Source organism: Stomoxys calcitrans, chromosome 2 (assembly GCF_963082655.1).
Source record: "Stomoxys calcitrans chromosome 2, idStoCalc2.1, whole genome shotgun sequence".
Taxonomy (NCBI): Eukaryota; Metazoa; Arthropoda; class Insecta; order Diptera; family Muscidae; genus Stomoxys; species Stomoxys calcitrans.
Window position 1 is genome coordinate 218436823 of NC_081553.1, and position 22565 is coordinate 218459387.

Sequence of the window (22565 nt, forward strand, 5' to 3'; positions counted from 1 at the left end):
CCACTTTGTGGCATGTCAAAGGTTTCGGCTGTGTTATTAAATGACCACTTGAAATTTTCCGGCGGTGGAAATGCATCAACCTCGCACAATATTTCTGCGGCCTCATTGCGGGCCACACCATAGATTTTCTTTTGGTCTGCACGGCAAATTGGTTTGTCTGAAATGAGAGAAAAAGCAAAAAAAAAACACCATTCCGAAATGAGAAGGCTATGTCAAAAACTAAGGGGGAAAATAATTGAATGGCTTTCAACAGTTTTCGCTAAGAAAAAGAGTTTTGGCAGAAGTGTTTAAGAGTCTGCTTAGAGATTAGAAGGTAGCACAAGAAATAATTGCATAGTAAAAGGCATTCAGAGAGCTGAGGCATGAACAAAGTTGTAAAGTAAGATGGAACCGGCTAGTATTTGTCTCATACCAAAGTTGGCGAATTTTGAAATATTTTTATACCCTCCGACATAGGATGGGGGTATACTTATCTAGTCATTCCGTTTGTAACACCTCGAAATATTTGTCTAAGACCCCATAAAGTAAATATATTCTTGATCGTCTCGAGTCGAACTATCATTCTGAGTCGATTTAGCCATGTCCGTCCGTCCATCCGTCTGACGAAATCAAGTTTGCGGTCGAATGAGTAAAGCTATCCGCATGGAATTTTGCATAGATGCTCAATATTGGTGTAGGTCGTTGGGAATTGCAAACGGGTCACATCGGTTCATATTTAAACATAGCTCCCATATGTGTCAATCTCCCGATTTGACTTCTTCAGTTCCTGGAAGCCGCAATTTTCGACCGATTTGGCTTCTAACAAAACTCACTGTCCCATAGTTTGGTGAAATCGGATAATTAATGTGGCTTTTATGGCTCCAAAACCCTAAATCAAGGGGTTGGTCTATATGACAGCTATATCCAAATCTGAACCGATCTGATCCAAAATGAAGAAGGATGTCAAAGGTCCTAACACAACTCACTGTCCCAAATTTCAACAAAATCGGACAGTAAATGTGGCTTTTATGGGCCTAAGACCCTAAGTCATCGGATCGGTCTATATGACAGCTATAACCAAATCTGGACCGATCTGATTCAAATCGAAGAAGGATGTCAAAGGTCCTAACACAACTCACTGTCCCAAATTTCAACAAAATCGGACAATAAATGTGGCTTTTATGGGCCTAAGACCCTAAATAGGAGGATCGGTCTATATAACAGCTATAACCAAATCTGGACCGATCTGATTCAAATCGAAGAAGGATGTCAAAGGGCCTAACACAACTCACTGTCCTAAATTTCAACAAAATCGGACAATAAATGTGGCTTTTATGGGCCTAAGACCCTAAGTCATCGGATCGGTCTATATGACAGCTATATCCAAATCTGAACCGATCTGATCCAAAATGAAGAAATATGTCATAGGTCCTAACACAACTCATTGTCCCAAATTTCAACAAAATCGGACAATAAATGTGGCTTTTATGGGCCTAAGACCCTAAGTCATCGGATCGGTCTATATGACAGCTATAACCGAATCTGGACCGATCTGATTCAAATCGAAGAAGGATGTCAAAGGTTCTAACACAACTCACTGTCCCAAATTTAAGCAAAATCGGACAATAAATGTGGCTTTTATGGCCCTAAGACCCTAAGTCATAGGATCGGTCTATATAACAGCTATAACCAAATCTGGACCGATCTGATCCAAATCGAAGAAGGATGTCAAAGGGCCTAACACAACTCACTGTCCCAAATTTTAACAAAATCGGACAATAAATGTGGCTTTTATGGGCCTAAGACCCTAAGTCGTCGAATCGGTCTATATGACAGCTATATCCAAATCTGAACTGATCTGATCCAAATTGAAAAAGGATGTCAAAGGGCCTAACACAACTCACTGTCCCAAATTTAAGCAAAATCGGATAATAAATGTGGCTTTTATGGGCCTAAGACCATAAATCGGCGGATCGGTCTATATGGGGACTATATCAAGATATACTCCGATATAGCCCATCCTCGAACTTAACATGCTTTTGGACAAACACAGAATCTGTGCAAAATTTCAGCTCAATATCTCTATTTTTAAAGACTGTAACGCCAATAAAGAATGTAACGTCAGTCCGATGGAGCCCTTCATCGGCAAGGGCTGCCACCTCAGTGTACAACAGCGATGCACAGCCCTTTACCGTAGCGTTTATGGCAAGTCACACGTATTGTTATTCTCGTTGATTCGGTCGTTGTTGAGACAGCAAACCTACCCTTACCCAAGGGAAAGGTTATTAAAACTACCCTTACCCAAGGGAAAGGGTATTAAAACTATCCTTACCCAAAGGAAAGGGTATTAAAACTACCCTTAACCAAGGGAAAGGGTATTAAAACTACCCTTACCCAAGGGAAAGAGTACAAAAACTACCCTTACCCAAGGGAAAGGGTCTTAAAACTACCCTTACCCAAGGGAAAGGGTATTCAAACTACCCTTCCTGAAAGGAAAGAGTATTGAAACCTTTCTCGTACCGCTGCCATATATGCTAAAGCTCATGTCTATACAGTCAAGCTCGTTTTGGAAGACAAGATTGAAGCATTTACTCGTGACATACCGGCCGAAATGTTGGAAAGAGTATGCCAAAATTGGACTAAGCGGATGGAACATTTGAGACGCAGTCACGTTCAACATTTGCATGAAATAATCTTGAAATATGGAGGCCACCGTAGCGCAGAGATTAGCATGTCCGCCTATGACGCTGAACGCCTCGGTTCGAATCCTGGCGAGACCATCAGAAAAAATTTTCAGCGGTGGCTTTCCCTTTCTTATGCTGGCAACATTTGTGAGGTAATATGCCATGTAAAACTTCTCTCCAAAGAGGTGTCGCACTGCGGCACGCCGTTCGTACTCGGCTATAAAAAGGAGGCCCCTTATCATTGAGCTTAAACTTGAATTGGACTGCACTCATTGATATATGAGAAGTTTGCCCCTGTTCCTTAATGGAATGTTCATGGGGAAAATTTGCATTTGCAATCCTGAAATATTAAATTGTATGTTGATTCATTGATTCAAGGAAGATTTCATTAATTTTTCCGAATTTTAGGTCCTTTTGAAAAACTTTTCTATAGCTCTTAAAAAATCACCCTTTATATGCTGCATAGACATACATCTCCAAATGCCTTCTATTAATGTCGTTTTTAGTGTTTGCAGGATATCACCATTATTAACCCAATTCCTCATCAAGCTCATCCGCATTTCTAAGGGATACAATCGCATCCTTCCGTATCGTTTCATCCTAATTTAAATTCCTTAAATAATGAAATAATTCAACAAACAAAATTCTTGGACATCCTCAAAATAAAAAGCTTAAAAAAAACACGAAAATAGAAAAAAAAAACATTCAACAAGATTTGACCCCATATTTTAGATTGAAATACAACAGGATTACAGCAAACACACACACACACACACACACACACACACACACAGACACATACAGGCAAGCACATTTGCCAAGAAATAGGAATGAAATGCCTGATGACCGGATGCCGGAAGTGGGGCGTCAGGGCTATCCTTTAAGCCCACAGATAGGCAAAGGCATAAAAAGAACCAGGCCGTTTGTGGGCGTTGACAAAGAAAGAAAGAAAAACTCAAAAAACTGTAAAGGAAGCTTCAACTTATTCACACCAAGACAACATAAAACTAAATCGAAAACTTTACAGCCATTGCACATTTATTGACACCAACAACACGAACAGTAGAAGCAGCACAGCAGCAGCAACAACAACAGCATTAAGAATTGAACAAACAAAATGTGTCAACATTTAAAATACCAAAGGAGTTGAAAGTGTTGAATCGAATTGAGGCAGCCACAATAACATGGATTCAAATAGATTTGGATTTTTCGCAAGGACAACAACAAAGACTATCAATAGCAATTTCCCAAGGATTTAAACTCAATACACGTAACAGAATTTTACAACCATATTTGACCAAAAACAAAAAAAAAAGAACCTAGGAAATTCATAAGTATCTACAGATTTAGCCTTTCATCAGAACTTTTGCGTGCGAGTGTGTGTGCATGAAAACACTTTCGTTACTTATGGGTCAGATTTAATGAGATTTCATTTGTGAGAAGACTATCAATATTTGCTAAAATCGTAGTTGGTCGATGGCAGTTTTTTTTTTGGTTTTACAGTATTGCAGATTTGTCGGAAGGACAATGAGCAATGAGTTGTGGTATAGTGAGGAGAGCTCCTAACTAGATTTCAGTTCGGTTAGGAATTTACTTAAGTACACAATGGTATAAACTAGTAGTCATGATGGGGAGCACACTAAGGCATCAGGGTTAGCCCCATGCTCCACTGTATTAGGTTAGGTTTGATCGAAAAGAGGGTGCGCCCCATGACACTATGAACATAAACCAAAGCCAGTATTGGGCTGATTGTGCACTCTAAATACTAACAAGCAAATAGGCGTTAAGTTCTGCCGGGCCGACTTTTGGATACCCACCACCTCGGATATCCACCTTTCGTCAAAATCCGGTGAAAAATGCATACCTTATGTCCTATAGTAGTTTTATGGAAATATGATTCGATTTGGACCAAATACTGATAAGTACAAGTCATTGTTCAATGGTGTACAACAAAATATTGGTCTTTTTAGTAGCTATATCTAAAAATAAACCGATCTGGACCATATACGACATGGACGTCGAAAAGCCTAACATAAGTCACTGTGTCAAATGTCAGTAAAATCGGAATATAAATGCGCCTTTTATGGGGCCAAGACTTTAAATCGAGATATCGGTCTATAAGGCCGATATATTCAAATCTGGGGCGATCTGAGCCAAAATGCAGAAAAATGTCGAAGAGCTTAACGCATTTCACTCTCCCAAAGTTCGACGAAGTTGGACAATAAATGCGCTTTTTATGGGTCAAAAACCCTAAATCGAGAGATCGGTCTATATGGCAGCTATATCCAAATCTAAACCGATCTGAACCAAATTGCAGAAAGTTATTGAAGAGCCTAACACAACTCACTGTCCCAGATTTAGGCGACATCGGACAATAACTGCGCCTTTTATGGCCTAAAAACCTTAAATCGAGGCCCGAACTTAACTCACTGTCCCTAATTTGGACAAAATCGGACAATAAATACGCCCTTTATGGGCGCAGGAAATTAAATCGGGAGATCGGTCTATATGTCAGCTATATCCAAATCTGAACCGATCTCGGACAAATTGAAAAAGAATGCCGAAGAGCCTACCACAACTCACTGTCCCCAATTTTGACAAAATCGGACAACAAATGCGCTTTTTTTAACCGCAAGACCTAAAATCGAGAGATCGGTCTATATGATAGCTATATCCAAATATCAACCGATCTGAGCCAAATTGCAGGAGAGTGTCCAAGGGCTTAACATAACTCACTGTACCAAATTTCGGCGAAATCGGACAATAAATGCGCCTTTTATGGACCCTCGCTGTCCCAAATTTCAGCAAAATCTGATAATAAATATGGCTTTTATGAGCCTAAGACCCTAAATCGGCGGATCAGTTTATATGGCAGCCATATCCAAATCTTGACCGATCTGGGCCAAAGTGAAGAAGGATGACGAAGGGCCTAACACACCTTACTGTCCTGAATATCAGCAATATCTGATAATAAATGCGGCTTTTATGGGCCCAAAACCTTAAATCAGAGAGATCGGTCTATATGGCAGCTATATCCAAATCTTAACCGATCTGAGCGAAATTAAGCACGAATGATGAGGGGCCTAACACAACTCACTGTCCCAAATTTCATCAAAATCTGATAATAAATGTGACTTTTATGGACCTAAGACCCTAAATCGGCGGATCGGTATAAATGGCAGCTATATCCAAATCCGGACCGATCTGTGCCATATTGCAGAACTATGTCGAAGGGCTTTATCTTACTCACTGTCCCAAAATTCGACGACATTGGATTAAAAATGCGCCTTTTATGGGATCAAAACCCTGAATCGATTGATCGGTCTATATGGCAGCTATGTCCAAATCTGGACCGATCTGTACGAAATGGAAGTAGAATGTCGAAGGGCCTTACACAACTCACTGTCCCAATTTTCGGCGACATCGGACAACAAATGCGCTTTTTATGGGCCCAAGACTTTAAATTGAGATATCGGCCTATATGACAGCTATATCTAAATCTGGTCCGATATGGGCCAAGTTGCAGAAAAATGTTGAAGAGCCCAACACAACTCACTGTCCCAAATCTCGGCGTCATCGGACAATAAATGCGCCTTTTATGGCCCCAAAACCTTACATCGAGAGATCGGTCTATATGACAGCTATATCCAAATCTGAACCGATCTGGGCCAAAGTGAAGAAGGATGTCGAAGGGTCTAACACATCTCATTTTCCTGAATTTCAGCAAAATCGGATAATAAATGTGGCTTTAATGGGCCTAAGACCCAAAATCGGCGAATCGGTCTATATGGGGGCTATTTTAAGATATAGTCCGATATAGTCCATCTTCGAACTTAACCGGCTTATGGACAAAAAAAGAATCTGTCTACAGTTTCAGCTTATCTTTAAAGGCTGTACGGTGATTTCAACAGACAGACGGACAGACAGACGGACAGACAGACGGACAGACAGACGGACAGACAGACGGACAGACAGACGGACAGACAGACAGACGGACAGACAGACGGACAGACGGACAGACAGACGGACAGACAGACGGACGGATAGACAGACGGACAGACAGACGGACAGACAGACGGACAGACAGACGGACGGATAGACAGACGGACAGACAGACGGACAGACAGACAGACGGACAGACAGTCGGACAGACAGACGGACGGACAGACAGACGGACAGACAGACGGACAGACAGACGGACAGACAGACAGACGGACAGATAGACAGACGGACAGACAGACGGACAGACAGACGGACGGACACACGGAAAGACAGACGGACAGACAGATGGGCACCCAAACGGACAGAACGGACACGCGGAAATGTCTAGATCGTCTTAGATTTTTACGCTGATCAAGCATTTATATACTTTATAAGGTCGGAATGGGATATTTCGATGTGTTGCAAATGGAATGACAAAATGAATATACCCCCATCCTTCGGTGGTGGGTATAAAAAGTAGCCTCAAAAAATAAAATCTGGGTCAGGAATTCTGTGCTACTTACTAAATCCCTAATTGTTTTCCATACCACGCCCCGATGTCGGTTCGTGTTTCGTATTAAAATTTTTAGATTCATTAAATAAAACTCTTGACTTAATTCAGTTAGCAGCTCGGTCGTAAAACTGTCCTAAGGGCAATATACTGGCCTCAAATCCAGAGGAGCCCGCTTTATTGTAAATTTCGCCGATAAACATTCCAGTAAGAAATAGGGGCAAACTTCACACATATCAATGAGTGCAGTCCGAATCAAGTTTTAAGCTCAATGATAAGGGCCCTCCTTTTTATAGCCGAGTCCCAACGGCGTGCCGCAGTGCGACACCTCTTTGGAGAGAAGATTTCACATGGCATAGTACCTCACAAATGATGCCAGCATTAGGTGGGGAAAACCACCGCTGATGGTCTCGTCAGGATGCGAACTTAGGCATTCAGCGTCATAGGCGGACATGCTAACCTCTGCGATGCGGTGGCGGTAGGAACCCGCTATATACTTCCCAGAATCTCTTATATTTAGCGTCAAAGTCTAATATGCCAATCATTGCAACCCTTTGTCCTCTTTGTATATTTAGAAGAAAAATTGTTTGTCCACTTTTCTGTCGTTATATTTTTCTGCCTTTCCTGCTTTTCTGTTTAAAATTATTTTATTTCCCAAGCAATTTTTAGAATATTAACTTCAACGATTTTCTTTCTTACTTTTATTGAAATTTTGTTTTTAAGCTCATTAAGCACAGCTCTCTTTTTGTCCCACATAGTACATCATATATCCTTGCATATTTATCTTTATGATGGCACTTAATGTATTGCACTTTGAAAGTGTCTGTGTTTTGTTGGGTAGCTGGTATATGCCTACTGTTTATGCCAATGATATAATCTATTACAATTTTGCCCAATTATTTCTTTCTTACCTCTAAGTTTACTAACTATAAGTTGACAGGTAACTTCTTTTGCTTTCGTTAAGTTAGCCAACATACAAAATCATATGTTAGATGATAAGCCATTATTAAAATAAACTCCCACTTTGAATTTACCAACGAAACGAACCGCATCGGAAAGGTGTCTTAAGTCTTGTTTGATGTTTTCCAGTTCATAATTCTAAAGACAACCAAGGTACATTCAGCCTACACGCAAACATTTTTTGGTCCTTCGAACCGGATTTCTATACGCATTGGTACCGGGTTGCATAAGTCTGATTCCTAAAGACATCATCACTTCTTACGTCCATCGCTAAGGAATATCTCCCACATTCCAGATTGTCCCAGGTTTGAAATAACTTCCAATTCTTATTTATGTTATGTACGTTTCGATTGGGAAACTAGTTTAGAGTTGACAGGCAGATAAAAGAGAGCACAAAAACTCAATCGGATTCCTATAGTTTCGCTGTGTATTGTAACAAGTGTCAGTCCGCATTAAAATCATAGTTATCAGCTGCACAAGCAAATTATTGAAAAAGAAGAAATTGTTTTATATACCAATGTTCTTCGTTTTAAACAAAACTGAGTAACTGAAAAGTTAGTAAAGTTAAGTTTTAAAGAAATTCATTAAAGTTAGTCCGATCGTCCGAATTTGAGAAAAACGTGAAAAATTGCAAAAAAAAAATCCATAAGTGACAAGTGTTCGACATGTTCATATATTTGATTCATTTATAAATATGTATAAATGTTCCCAATAAATTGAAAAAAAGGCGGTGCTAAAAGTTATTTTTTCCAGTTAATTTTGGTGAAATTAACGTTAAAATTCCGCAAAGAAAATTAAACCTCCTACTCCATAAGTGTTTAAAAAAGTTTTTTGAAACATACCAAAAAAAAAAAAAAAAAAGCCTTGTGTTTTATTGCATAAAATTGGGTTATAAATCCTAACCTAAAAAAAATCAATTTACATACGAATATACATAAATACTTATATCCACGTGAATGAGTGTACATATGTAAAACAAAAAAATGTGGATATACAACAAATAGAGAAGCTGATATTCAATCCAAGCTCCCACATCATATTTTCCGTTACTTCATATAAACCTGTAACTTAATTGGTACGTACATACATATTTACATATATATGCTACAATTCTCCTCATTTATTCCTCCATTCCAATTATCCATACTTCTTTTTATCCGTGCTCTCTCCAATTGCTTATCTCTATCCCCCAATTTCTAAGTGCCAAATTTGTATAACACATTCGATGGAATGAAACACTAGAAAAGGGAACGAGTGATATTGTCCATACACTTCGATTTGTTTTTCTCATTCCCTCTCATATAAAAAATATTTCAACTCATCGGATTCATCAGATCCCACGCAAAATAAGTAATCGTTTTTATTTCGTAGTTCCCTTCGATTGTGTAAAAAATCGATAACATTATTGACAAATGTAAATAGAAATATAGATGAAAGAATTTTTGCTACATAAACAAATCCATATATTTCCATGAAGATCTACTTACAGCGTTTAATAAAATATAATACAACAATTTAAAACCTTTGAGCGAAGTGAATTTGGGCTCATAAGTTCTATTATAGAAAGTTGAATTGGTCTGCGCATTGAAAGTTCGCATGACTGCGATATATTAGGGTGGACCCTTTTCCATTTAATTTAATACAATTCCGAAATTAAAATCCCGCATGATTTACAATATTTTTTCTTTGTAATGAAAATTTTTAATCTGCAAATTGCAAGTGTATACAAACTGGAGAAAGTGAATAAATAAATAAAAGTAAAATAGATGATTAAATTTCCACATTAAAACTATTTTTTTGAAAAAATTTTAAAAAGACAACGTTTCCATCCTTTTTCAAAAAAAAAAAAAAACACAATCAGAAAGCACTCCATATAAAATTCTTTTGTGAATTTTTATTGCGAATTTACTTTGGAAAATAGAGAAGTCTACACATTTTTTTCACAAAACGCTTTTCCAAAAAATAATTAGGTTTTTTTTCATTCGTATTTTTCTTTTACCTAAATTTGTTTCCTGTTTTTCATTTTGCAAAGAAAGGGAAACACAAGATAATCAGGAATTCCACACCCATTTCAATCACGTTGTACAAATAGCTTCTTTCCCATTAGAAATTCGAAGAAGCCTATTTCGAAGCCTGATTTCATATATTAGGAATTTGCCTTATATATCTACAGCTTAACGATATTTAAGTCTTTTCTTCTCGTGGTTTCTCATTCAATTAATTCTCTTAAATTCCAACATTCATCATGAGCTCCTTAGAACGATTCATCCGGGCTAATGATAAGCTAGTTAATTTCGAACAGGGATTAACTGAGGCAAATATTTCCGAATCATCTATTTTCGCTCTAGAGATACACCGCGATGAGCTTAAATCAATTTGGGCAACTGTCAAAAGCCTTTATGACAAATGTATAGATCATTTCGACAGTCAGAGCAAAAAGCCATCCGGAGAAGCCAATGATGATGGGAATAACTCCCCTGAATCAGATTCTGATAGCGAAGGCTCTGACCTAGACAGCATAAATGCAAGATTTCACGCTTCTTATGAAACCTACGTCAGAATTGTTTCAAAACTTAGTGCCCATATTCATAGACGAACAAATGTAACTCCCACTCAGCAAGCATCCGTCCAGCCTTCTAATTTTCACCTTCCAGCTTGCGATACGGAATCTTTCCGTGGAGATTACCAATCCTGGCCTTCGTTTCGAGACATGTTCTCTGCCATATACGTGAATAACTCCAGTCTTTCCAAGGTTCAAAAATTGTTTCATTTGAGGAAGAAGACAGAGGGAGAGGCACATGACATTGTCAAAAAATGTCCCCTGACAAACAACGGCTTTGACATCGCATGGTCGAATCTTAAAGATAGATTCGAAAACAAAAGAATGTTAGTCCATAGTCAGCTTCGAATTCTATTTAATTTGTCCACGATTACTACGGAGTCAAGTGAAGATATTAAATGCCTTCAACGCGACATCAACTCCTGCATTTCGTCCTTGAAATTATATGATATTGACGTCTCAAGCTGGGACGCAATTTTTGTTTTTGTCTGCTCTACGAAACTTCCTCGTGTTACTCTTTCTCTGTGGGAGCAATCCATTAAAAACAAGAAAGATATTTCAAAATGGACAGATTTAGATTCGTTTTTGTCAAGCAGATACCAGACGTTGGAGACAATTTGTGAAATAAACGGTCCCTTCAATGCAGATAAGACGAATTCAAGCTGTAAGAAACAGGCAACGCCCTTGAATAAGAAAATTAATAGCAACCATGCGAAGGTTTCTCCCCCCACTTCAAATCCACCATGCAATTTATGTGCAAATGAGCCTCATACAATCCGCAAATGCCCTAAGTTTCTTAACATGAAAATAGATGATAGACAATCTTGTATCCGAAGATTGAATTTATGTCTCAATTGTTTCGCAAAAGCCCATAGCGTAAAGGACTGCAAAAGTCCTCACAACTGCTACTCGTGTGGAAAGAGGCATAATACTCTCCTGCATCGTGACGTTAAGCCTGTTCACGATACGAATCCTGCCTCAAGTCACTCCCAAATTCAAAATTCTGAACTCCAACAGATACAGTCCACAATCCCCCAATCTTCCGTTCATCACGCAAGCCTCGAACAGGTATCTTTCCCGCCTTTTTCGTCCTCTGCAAGTAACATCCAATCATGTTTCGCTGCACATTCTCAAAATGTTCTTCTCGGCACTGCGCTGGTTGAAATCAGTCATCTCGGACTGAAATATTTTGTGAGAGCCCTGATAGACTCAGGTTCACAAGGAACGTTCATATCTGAACGTGTCTTCAATATCCTCAAACTGCCTTTCCAACCAATCGAGGCCGACATTGCGGGTCTCAATGGTGTCACGTCAGCAAAATCCAGAAAAATGGCAACATTTTCTATAAGCCCTCGTTTTGACTCCGACTTGCATGTCAATGTAACAGCTTTGGTCGTGCCGCAACTTTCAGGAGATCTTCCAACAAGTTCCATTAATCCTTCGGTTCTTGTAGAATTTCCGAACATTCGGCTTGCTGATCCAAAGTTTCTTGAAAGTAGCCGAATCGATCTGCTTATTGGCGCGGACATATTCAATAATATTCTTTTGGACAATGTTCGTCGAAACATTTGCGGCTCTCTTGTCGCTCAAGAGACAATATTCGGATGGATAATTACAGGACCTATCCGGAATAATCCTAAAGTATCATCCTATTCTACTATAGTTTCCTACTTTTCAGAAACGAATTTAGAAAAACAGCTAAAGCGTTTTTGGGAGGTGGAGGAAGTTCCGCAAAAGCCTCTACTCTCCGAATCCGATTCATTTTGCGAGAAATTATATTCGGAAACAACCAAACGTGACTCTGATGGGAGATATATAGTGTCTCTGCCGTTCAAGGAATCCTTTTCATATAACTCTCCACAGATAGGACGATCCAGGTCCATAGCTAGTGCTCAATTCTTGAGAAATGAGTCTCGACTATCCAAAAACATGTCGTTAAAAGACGAATATGATTCTGTCATCCAGGAATATTTAGACCTAGGCCATATGGCCAAGGTTCCTATTCCTGTTGAGGAAGAGTTTCCAAGGCACTATTACCTCCCCCACCATGCGGTGATAAAACCCGATAGAACCACTACCAAAGTCAGAGTGGTCTTCAATGCCTCATGTCCAACATCCTCGGGAACATCACTTAATGACATTCTCTATCCAGGCCCAGTACTTCAGAATGACTTGACTCTTCTTCTTTTGCGCTGGCGTCTCTATCGCTATGTTTTCAGTGCCGACATCGAAAAGATGTATCGGCAAATAAGGATTAATAAAGATCATTCTTGTTTCCAGAGAATTCTGTTTCGAACAAAGCCAAAGGAACAGATTCAAGATTTCGAACTGCAAACCGTAACCTTTGGTGTAAATGCAGCTCCATATTTGGCTATTAGAACTCTAATGCAGCTCGCAGAAGACTGCAGCAGTTTTTATCCTTTGGCAAGCCACATTATTCGAGACGACATGTACGTGGACGATGTTTTAACTGGTTGCCACGATCTCCAATTGGCTTTAAAGGCTAAAGATCAATTGATCTCAGCCCTTAATTCCGCATGTTTTCCACTTAGAAAATGGGCATCCAATTCTAAGGAGATTCTCCAGTCCTTACCCAAAGAGCACATCTTGAAGGAAGATTTCCTTCTTTTCGATGACAGCAGCCTAACCAAGACTTTAGGTGTGCGGTGGAATGCCATGTTAGATAAGTTCTTATTCGTAATTCAGGCAACGCCATGTAAGGAGAGTTACACGAAAAGAGAGGTGCTTTCCGAAATATCTAAGATTTTCGATCCAGCTGGATGGCTAGCACCCATAGTCGTCCTAGCGAAAATTCTTATGCGACATGTGTGGTTATCCAAGGTTGATTGGGATGAGAAAATTACTTCCAAATGTTTCCAAGATTGGAAAAATCTTCTAGATGACTTCTCAACTATCAACTCAATCCAAATCCCACGTTGGATTTCCTACGCACCCTCATTTCGTATCCAATTTCACGCATTTTGCGATGCATCGGAAAATGCATATGCAGCAGTCATTTACTCCCGTGTGGAGGATGAAAGCAGACATGTTTCTGTAAATTTGCTAACATCCAAATCCAGGGTAGCACCAGTCAAATGCCTTTCCATTCCTAAACTTGAACTCCTTGGGGCTACCTTGCTCGCAGAAGTTGTCGGGTCAGTAATTCCTTCAATGAATCTTCCAAGTTATGAAATATTCAAATGGACTGATTCAACTATTGTTTTGGCTTGGCTGCGAAAGCCCGCATGCAACTGGAAAACTTTTGTTGCAAACCGCGTATCCACCATAAGCAGCAAGGTAGGAATTGACAATTGGTTCCATGTTGATACCCTATTCAATCCAGCGGACTTAGCTAGCCGCGGAGTTTATCCCAAAGATTTAATTGAAAATAATCTCTGGTGGTGCGGACCTAAGTGGCTGTCCGAATCTCGAAACAGTTGGCCTATATCAGACGATATCATAGACGATACTGAATTGGAACAGAAAGCCCTACGAGTACATCTTGCTACCAACTCCGATAATCACGAAATTATAGGTCGCTTTTCTTCTTTTCATCGGGCTATTCGAGTCATTTGTTATATATTCCGATTCTTTCACAAGACTCATCCAAAGCACCGCGATTCAGTCACATTCGATTCTGTCGAGTTAAAGGTTACAGAAGTAAAGGCAGTTAGAAATAGATTAATAGTTCTAGCTCAAGCGGAAGGATTTCCAGAGGTGGTTGAAGCTTTACGACTAAAGAAAGCTGTCCCAAAGTCTTCTAACATTCTTAACTTAAATCCATTTCTGGATGAGAATGGAGTTATTCGCGCGTTTGGTCGACTCGCGTATTCGCCATCCCTTAGCTACGATGAACGTTATCCAATAATTCTCCCCTATAACTGCCATCTTAGTCGCCTTTTAGTCCAATTCACTCATATTCTTAGCATTCATGGTGGTAACCAGCAAGTACTTAACCTCATTCGAATGCAATTTTGGATTCCTAAATTAAAAAACCTCATCAAAACTATAATCCACCAGTGTAAGGTGTGTGTTTTACATAAGAAGAAAATTCAAACACAGCTCATGGCAGCTCTTCCCCCAACACGAACAACCTTAAAGCGCCCATTCCATAACACAGGCGTTGACTTTGCAGGTCCGTTCGACGTTAAGAGCTTTTCAGGTCGTGGTTCCAAAATTTCCAAAGGGTACGTTTGCGTTTTTGTGTGTCTTGCGACCAAAGCAATTCACCTGGAACCTACGTCCTCTTTATCCACCCCAGTGTTCCTCGCAGCTTTTCACCGATTTGTCTCCAGGCGTGGCTGTCCTCTTAATATATATTCCGACAACGGAACTAATTTCGTTGGTGCCTCAAGAGATATCGCTAGGGACTTCGTTGCAGCATCTAAATCCAATATTGTGTCCCAATTTATCCACCAAAACCTCTCGTGGCATTTCATTCCCCCAGGCGCACCCCATATGGGTGGCCTATGGGAAGCCGGGGTGAAAAGTTTTAAGACCCATTTGAAGAAAATTTCTGGCGGTTTCACCTACACCTTCGAAGAATTTTGTACTCTTCTGACAAAAATAGAAGCTTGTCTTAATTCGAGGCCTATTTCCACAATGTCAGAGGATTTCACTGACTTAAATCCGCTCACACCAGGACATTTTCTCATAGGAGGACCAATTTTGGCTCCTCCAGAGCCTAATTACGACACTCATCCTGAGTCTGTGGTTAATCGTTGGCAACGTGTCAAGGTCCTTCAGCAACATTTTTGCCAACGTTGGAAATCCGAGTATTTAAAGGAGCTCCATAAGAGGAACAAATGGAAAAATCCAGAAAAGAACGTAGAAATTGATTCCATTGTCGTTATCCGCGACGAAAATCTTCCACCAAACGAATGGCGAATTGGTCGAGTTACTCATGTTCATCCAGGAAAAGATAAGCGTGTACGAGTAGCCTCCGTTTACACATCAAAGGGTGTGATTACTCGTCCAATTACAAAACTCGTTCTACTTCCCACCCAATAGTTCCGTCCGACTCCTTTCCTTACCATATCATATACGATTCCTTTTCAATATCATTATCTTTGGCAATATTTCCATATTTTAAGAAACCTTTATTTTCAGAATGCCTAGAATTGTTCAAAACCGTTCTAGCACTCCTAACCGAGTCAGCCGTCAAAAACAACGACCCTTTCAGTGTCGAATCTGCAAAAAATTTCATCCACTAAGAATCTGTAGGAAATTTCTCTCAATGGGTGCCAATCAAAGAAAACAAGTTGTGGAAAAATATAAGTATTGTATCAATTGCTTGGCCCATAAGCACTCTCAGTCTGGATGTTTCTCAAATACAGGATGCCACATTTGCAGACGATCACATCACACTCTACTGCATCAAGAGTCAATAAAACGGGAATCGGAAGCAGTACGCGTTGTGACTTCAAGCGCTTTGCCACCACAAACAATTACCGTACTTCCCACTGCTCTGGTTAAGATAGTACACGATCGACGCCTATACCAAGTTCGAGCTCTAATTGACACAGGATGTGCAGTCAGCCGCGTAATAAAATCTACTCTCACTAAAATTGGCATCAAACCCATTCATGTCGAAGATACCTTAATGTGCCAACTAACCATTCGAGCTAACTCTGATCCTAAAGCTCGATTTTCAGCAAATTTTCGAGTTGACAATCGAATGTCAATGAAAACCCCATCACATTCATTACCTTCAACTTTCAAGGACAAATTTATAAATCTTATTCTTGCAGACCCCGCATTTTATGAAAGCGCACCAATTTCTATGGTTTTGGGCTCAGATGTCTACCCCAAAATAATCCTTGGGGGTGTTATGCCGAATCATGAAGGGATACCGATGGCTCAGAATTCAATTCTAGGATGGCTGGTTTCTGGAATTTGCTCGCCTTAAGATTAAAACAATATCTTTTACGCTAAGTATAATATTTTTATTTTTTTTTGATTTTGTTATCAATTTGTATTTCAAAATAGAATTTCAGAATTATTCTTGAATTGTATCTTAACATATTACATTAGACAAGTTCTTTTTTCAATTTATTTCGATGGTACCCATCAAGGGGCCCGGAATGTTTATGCCAATGATATAATCTATTACAATTTTGCCCAATTATTTCTTTCTTACCTCTAAGTTTACTAACTATAAGTTGACAGGTAACTTCTTTTGCTTTCGTTAAGTTAGCCAACATACAAAATCATATGTTAGATGATAAGCCATTATTAAAATAAACTCCCACTTTGAATTTACCAACGAAACGAACCACATCGGAAAGGTGTCTTAAGTCTTGTTTGATGTTTTCCAGTTCATAATTCTAAAGACAACCAAGGTACATTCAGCCTACACGCAAACACCTACTTACAACAACTATCCTAAGGACTACAACTACAAGTTGTAGTACAAACAACGATCTACTTAATCTAGAAACCAACATTAACGCCACCAGCGTTTATGCATTAGCAGAGGTAACAACAGAAACGCAACGCATACAATCAGCCACCATGACAACAGAAGTGAATTTAATGCACCAGTGCCACACACCCGCACACACCTAACTTAGCTGCCTTGTAAATTGCAAAACAACTGAATTTACAACACTAGCAACAACATCAACCGCAACACCCATTGAAAACACCAACAATGACATTTAAGCCTTAAGCATTCTTATCAACAGCAACAGCATCGTCGTCGTCATCACCATCACCATCATCCTCGTCAACATCAACATCATCGGCAACAACATCATTTCTGTTAGCGTCTCGTTTAAGTCAGGTTGTGTGTGTGTGTGTGTGTCAGTGTAACAAACCCATTTACCATTGAACGAGGAGTGGCGATGAGAATGACATCCAATTTAAGCTGGTAGTGGGAAAAACTAAGGCCGGCAGTCAAACACTGTTGTTAGGCATCATATCCAAAGTTAAAATTAAGGAGTAACATGCAGAAGCGTGCTAAGTTTGGCCGGGTTGAATCTTGGGAATCCATCGCCATGGAATCTGCTAAGAATTTATACAAAATAAATTTAATTGAAGAGTAAAATTTTATTCTACATACCAAACTTCTATCAAACCAGCACAAATTAAAGCTTCTAGAAACCGAACAAGTATGATCGAGAGACCGGTTTACATGGGAACTATATCAGGTTAAAGACTGATTTGTACCGTATTTGGAACAGTTGTTGAAAGTCGTAACAGAACACAGCATTGAAAAATTCAGCCAAATCGGACAAAATTTGCGGCTTGTAAGGGCTCAAGAAGTCAAAACGGGAGATCGGTTTATATAGTAGCTATATCAGGTTACGTAGCGATTCGGACCGTACTTGGCCAGTTGTTGAAAGCCATAACGAAACACTACATGCTCGATTTCAGCCATGTCGGACAAAAATTGCGGTTTGTAAAGGGCTCAAGGAATCAAATCGGGAGATCGGTTTATGCGGGAGCTATATCAGGTTATAGACCGATTTTGGCCGTATTTGGCACAGTTGTTGGAAATAATAGCAGAGCACCACATGCCAAATCGGACAAAAATTGCGGCTTGTGAAAGCTCAAGAGGTCAAATCGAGAGATCGGTTTATATGGGAGCTATATCAGGTTATAGACCGATTTTGTCCGTATCTGGCAGAGTTGTTGGAAGTCGTCGCAGAACACCACATGCCAAATTTCAGCCAAATCAGACAAAAATTGCGGCTTATAAGGGCTCAGGAGGTGAAATCCGAAGATCGGTTTATATGGGAGCTATATCAGGTTATTGAGCGATTAAAACCGTACTTGGGGCAGTTGTTTAAAGTCCTAACAGAACACCACATGCTAATTTTAGCCAAATCGAACAAAAATTGCGGCTTGTAAAGGCTCTAGAAGTCAAATCGAGAGATCGGTTTATACGGGAGCTATATCAGGTTATAGACCGATTTGAAAGGTACTATGCACAGTTGTTGGAAGTCATAACAGAGCACTAAGTGCGCAATCTCAGTCAAATCGGATAAAAAATTGCGGTTTCCAGTGGCTCAAAAGTCAAATCTGGAGATCGGTTTATATGGGAGCTATACCCAAATCTGAACCGATGTGGCCCATTTGCAATCCTCAATGACCTTAAGTAATGTTAAGTAACTGCGCAAAATTTCAAACAGCTTTACGCGTTCGACCGCTATTGTGATTTCGACAGACGAACGGACGAACATGGCTAGATCTACTCAGAATGTCGAGTCGATCAAGAATTTATATACTTTATGGGAACCTAGATTAATATGTCGGGTTGTTACAAACGGAAAGACTAGATTAGTAGACCCCCATCCTATGGTGGTGGGCATAAAAATGTGTTAAGTTTGACCATGCCGAACTCTGGATACCCACCACCTAGGATATAATAATCATTCTTTTTATACCCTCCACCATAAGATGGGGGGTATACTAATTTCGTCATTCTGTTTGTAACTACTCGAAATATTCGTCTGAGACCCCATAAAGTATATATATTCTTGATCGTCGCGACATTTTATGTCGATCTAGCGATGTCCGTCCGTCTGTCCGTCCGTCCGTCCGTCCTTCCGTCCGTCCGTCCGTCTGTCTGTCGAAAGCACGCTAACTTCCGAAGGAGTAAAGCTAACCGCTTGAAATTTTGCATAAATACGATTTATTAGTGTAGGTCGGTTGGTATTGTAAATGGGCCATATCAGTCAATGTTTTGATATAGCTGCCATATAAACCGATCTTGGGTCTTGACTTCTTGAGCCTCTAGAGGGCGCAATTCTTATCCGATTGGATTGAAATTTTGCACAACGTGTTTTGTTATGATATCCAATAACTGTGCCAAGTATAGTTCAGATCGGTCCATAACCTTATATAGCTGCCATATAAACTGATCTTGGGTCTTGACTTCTTGAGCCTCTAGAGTGCGCAATTCTTATCCGATTAGAATGAAATTTTGCACGACGTGTTTGGTTATGATATCCAACTCCTGTGCCAAGTATAGTTCAAATCGGTCCATAACCTGATATAGCTGCCATATAAACCGATCTTGGGTCTTGACTTCTTAAGCCTCTAGCGTGCACAATTCTTGTCCGATCAGAATGAAATTTTGCACGACGTGTTTTGTTATGATATCCAACTCCTGTGCCAAGTATGGTTCAAATCGGTTTATAACCTGATATAGCTGCCATATAAACCGATCTTGGGTCTTGACTTCTTGAGCCTCTAGCGTGCGCAATTCTTATCCGATTGGAATGAAATTTTGCACGACGTGTTTTGTTATGATATCCAACAACTGTGCCAAGTATGGTTCAAATCGGTGTATAATCTGATATAGCTGCCATATAAACCGATCTTGGGTCTTGACTTCTTGAGCCTCTAGAGAGCGCAATTCTTATCCGATTGGAATGAAATTTTGCACCACGTGTTTTGTTATGATATCCAATAACTGTGCCAAGTATGGTTCAAATCGGTCTATAACCTGATATAGCTGCCATATAAACCGATCTTGGGTCTTGACTTCTAGAGCCTCTAGAGGGCGCAATTCTTATCCGATTGGAATGAAATTTTGCACGACGTGTTTTGTTATGATACCCAACAACTGTGCTACGTATGGTTCAAATCGGTCCATGTTTTGATATAGCTGCCATATAAACCGATCTTTGGTCTTGACTTCTTGAGCCTCTAGAGGGCGCAATTCTTATCCGATTGGAATGAAATTTTGCACGACGTGTTTTGTTATAATACCCAACAACTGTGCTACGTATGGTTCAAATCGGTCCATGTTTTGATATAGCTGCCATATAAACCGATCTTGGGTCTTGAATTCTTGAGCCTCTAGAGTGCGCAATTCTTATCCGATTTGAATGAATTTTGGAACGTAGTATTATGTTATGACATCCAACAACTGTGCCAAGTATGGTTGAAATCGGTCCATAACCTGATATAGCTGTCATATAAACAGATCTGAGGATTTGACTTCTTGAGCTTTTAGAGGGCGCAATTCCTATCCGATTTGGCTGAAATTTTGCATGACATATTTTATTTTTACTTTCAACAACTGTGTCAAATAAGGTTCAAATCGGTTCATAACCTGATATAGCTGCCATATAAACCGATCTGGGATCTTGACTTCTTGACCCCTAGAGGTCGCAATTATTATCCGATATGCCTGAAATTTTGTACGACGGATCCTCTCATGACCATCAACAAACGTGTTTATTATGGTCTGAATCGGTCTATAGCCCGATACATATAATCCCATCCCATCCATATCCCATATAAATCGTTCTCTCTGTTTTACTTCGTGAGCCCCAATGGGCGCAATTCTTATACGAATTGGCTGAAATTTTACAGAGGTCTCCAACATATAATTTAATTGTGGTCCGAATCGGACCATATCTTGATATCGTTTTAATAGCAGAGCAACTCTTTTCTTATATCCTTTTTTGCCTAAGAAGAGATGCCGGGAAAAGAACTCGACAAATGCGATCCATGGTGGAGGGTATATAAGATTCGGCCCGGCCGAACTTAGCACGCTTTTACTTGTTTTTTATTTTTTTTATTTTTTTTTATTTTATTTTTCATTTCATTTTATTTTTTTTTATTTTATTTTATTTCATTTTATTTTATTTTATTTTATTTTATTTTATTTTATTTTATTTTATTTTATTTTATTTTATTTTATTTTATTTTATTTTATTTTATTTTATTTTATTTTATTTTATTTTATTTTATTTTATTTTATTTTATTTTATTTTATTTTATTTTATTTTATTTTATTTTATTTTATTTTATTTTATTTTATTTAATTTAATTTAATTTTATTTTATTTTATTTTATTTTATTTTTTTATTTATTTTTTATTTTATTTTATTTTATTTTATTTTTTTATTAATTTTTTTTTTATTTTTTTTATTTTTTTTTTATTTTATTTATATTTATATTTTATTTTATTTTATTTTATTTTATTTTATTTTATTTTATTTTATTTTATTTTATTTTATTTTATTTTATTTTATTTTATTTTATCTTATCCTATTTTATTTTTTTTTATTTTTATTTATATATTATTTTTATTTATAAATTATTTTTATTTTATTTTATTTAAATTTTATTTATTTTATTTTATTTTATTTTATCTTATCTTATCTTATCTTATTTTATTTTATTTTATTTTATTGTATATTACTTTATTTTATTTTTTTATTTTATTTTATTTTATTTTATTTTATTTTGTTTTTTATTTATTTTATTTTTATTTTTATTTATTTTATTTTATTTTATTTTATCTTATTTTATTTTATTTTATTTTATTTTATTTTATTTTATTTTATTTTTATTTTTTTTTATTTTATTTTATTTTATTTTATTTCATTTTATTTTATTTTATTTCATTATATTTTTACCTTTTAATATTATTTTCATTAAATATGCCGAACTGTCAACTTTGTTGTCTCCCTGTCGTTAAGATGCTGCTGTTTACCCATTTACCAACATTCACCACAACATCCTTCAGAGATAAGGGGTTTAAGTTTTGTGGTGTCTTTTACTCTCCTTACCATGGGCTTTTTTTTTCTCTCTTTAGGGCATTCTTTGCTCTTCCCCACACAATTAACTGTTAATGCAGTTTACCTAGTCTCTTTGTGCTGGTGGTTGGTTTCCTTGAATTCGTAATGCATTTGTGTGGGAGTGTTTAGTTTTGCAACCACGTCCTACTATCATCTGATTGTTAATTCAAAGATAGTGCAAATGTTTTAATATAACCATAGCAACTTGGAGTTTTTTTTTAGTTTTATACCCCTTAAGATGTTGATTATCGCTGTTGCCTAAGGTGTTGTTAAAACTACTGGTGGCAATGACCATTTAAGTTGTTTTGGTTTACTGTATTCCCCGCCGAGGGAGAAAGAGGAGGAGT

General features: G+C 38.3%; 1 protein-coding gene across 1 annotated transcript in view; it reads right to left on the reverse strand.

The window, feature by feature from the left end:
- LOC106093703 (hemicentin-1) overlaps positions 1–22565 on the reverse strand; it is a gene marked incomplete in the record, with an annotated part of 778578 nt that overhangs the window by 84736 nt on the left and 671277 nt on the right. The window contains 1 exon segment of the mRNA XM_059361772.1: positions 1–157. This exon segment is cut by the window's left edge and continues 52 nt beyond it. Coding sequence (XP_059217755.1) covers positions 1–157 — 157 coding nt within the window.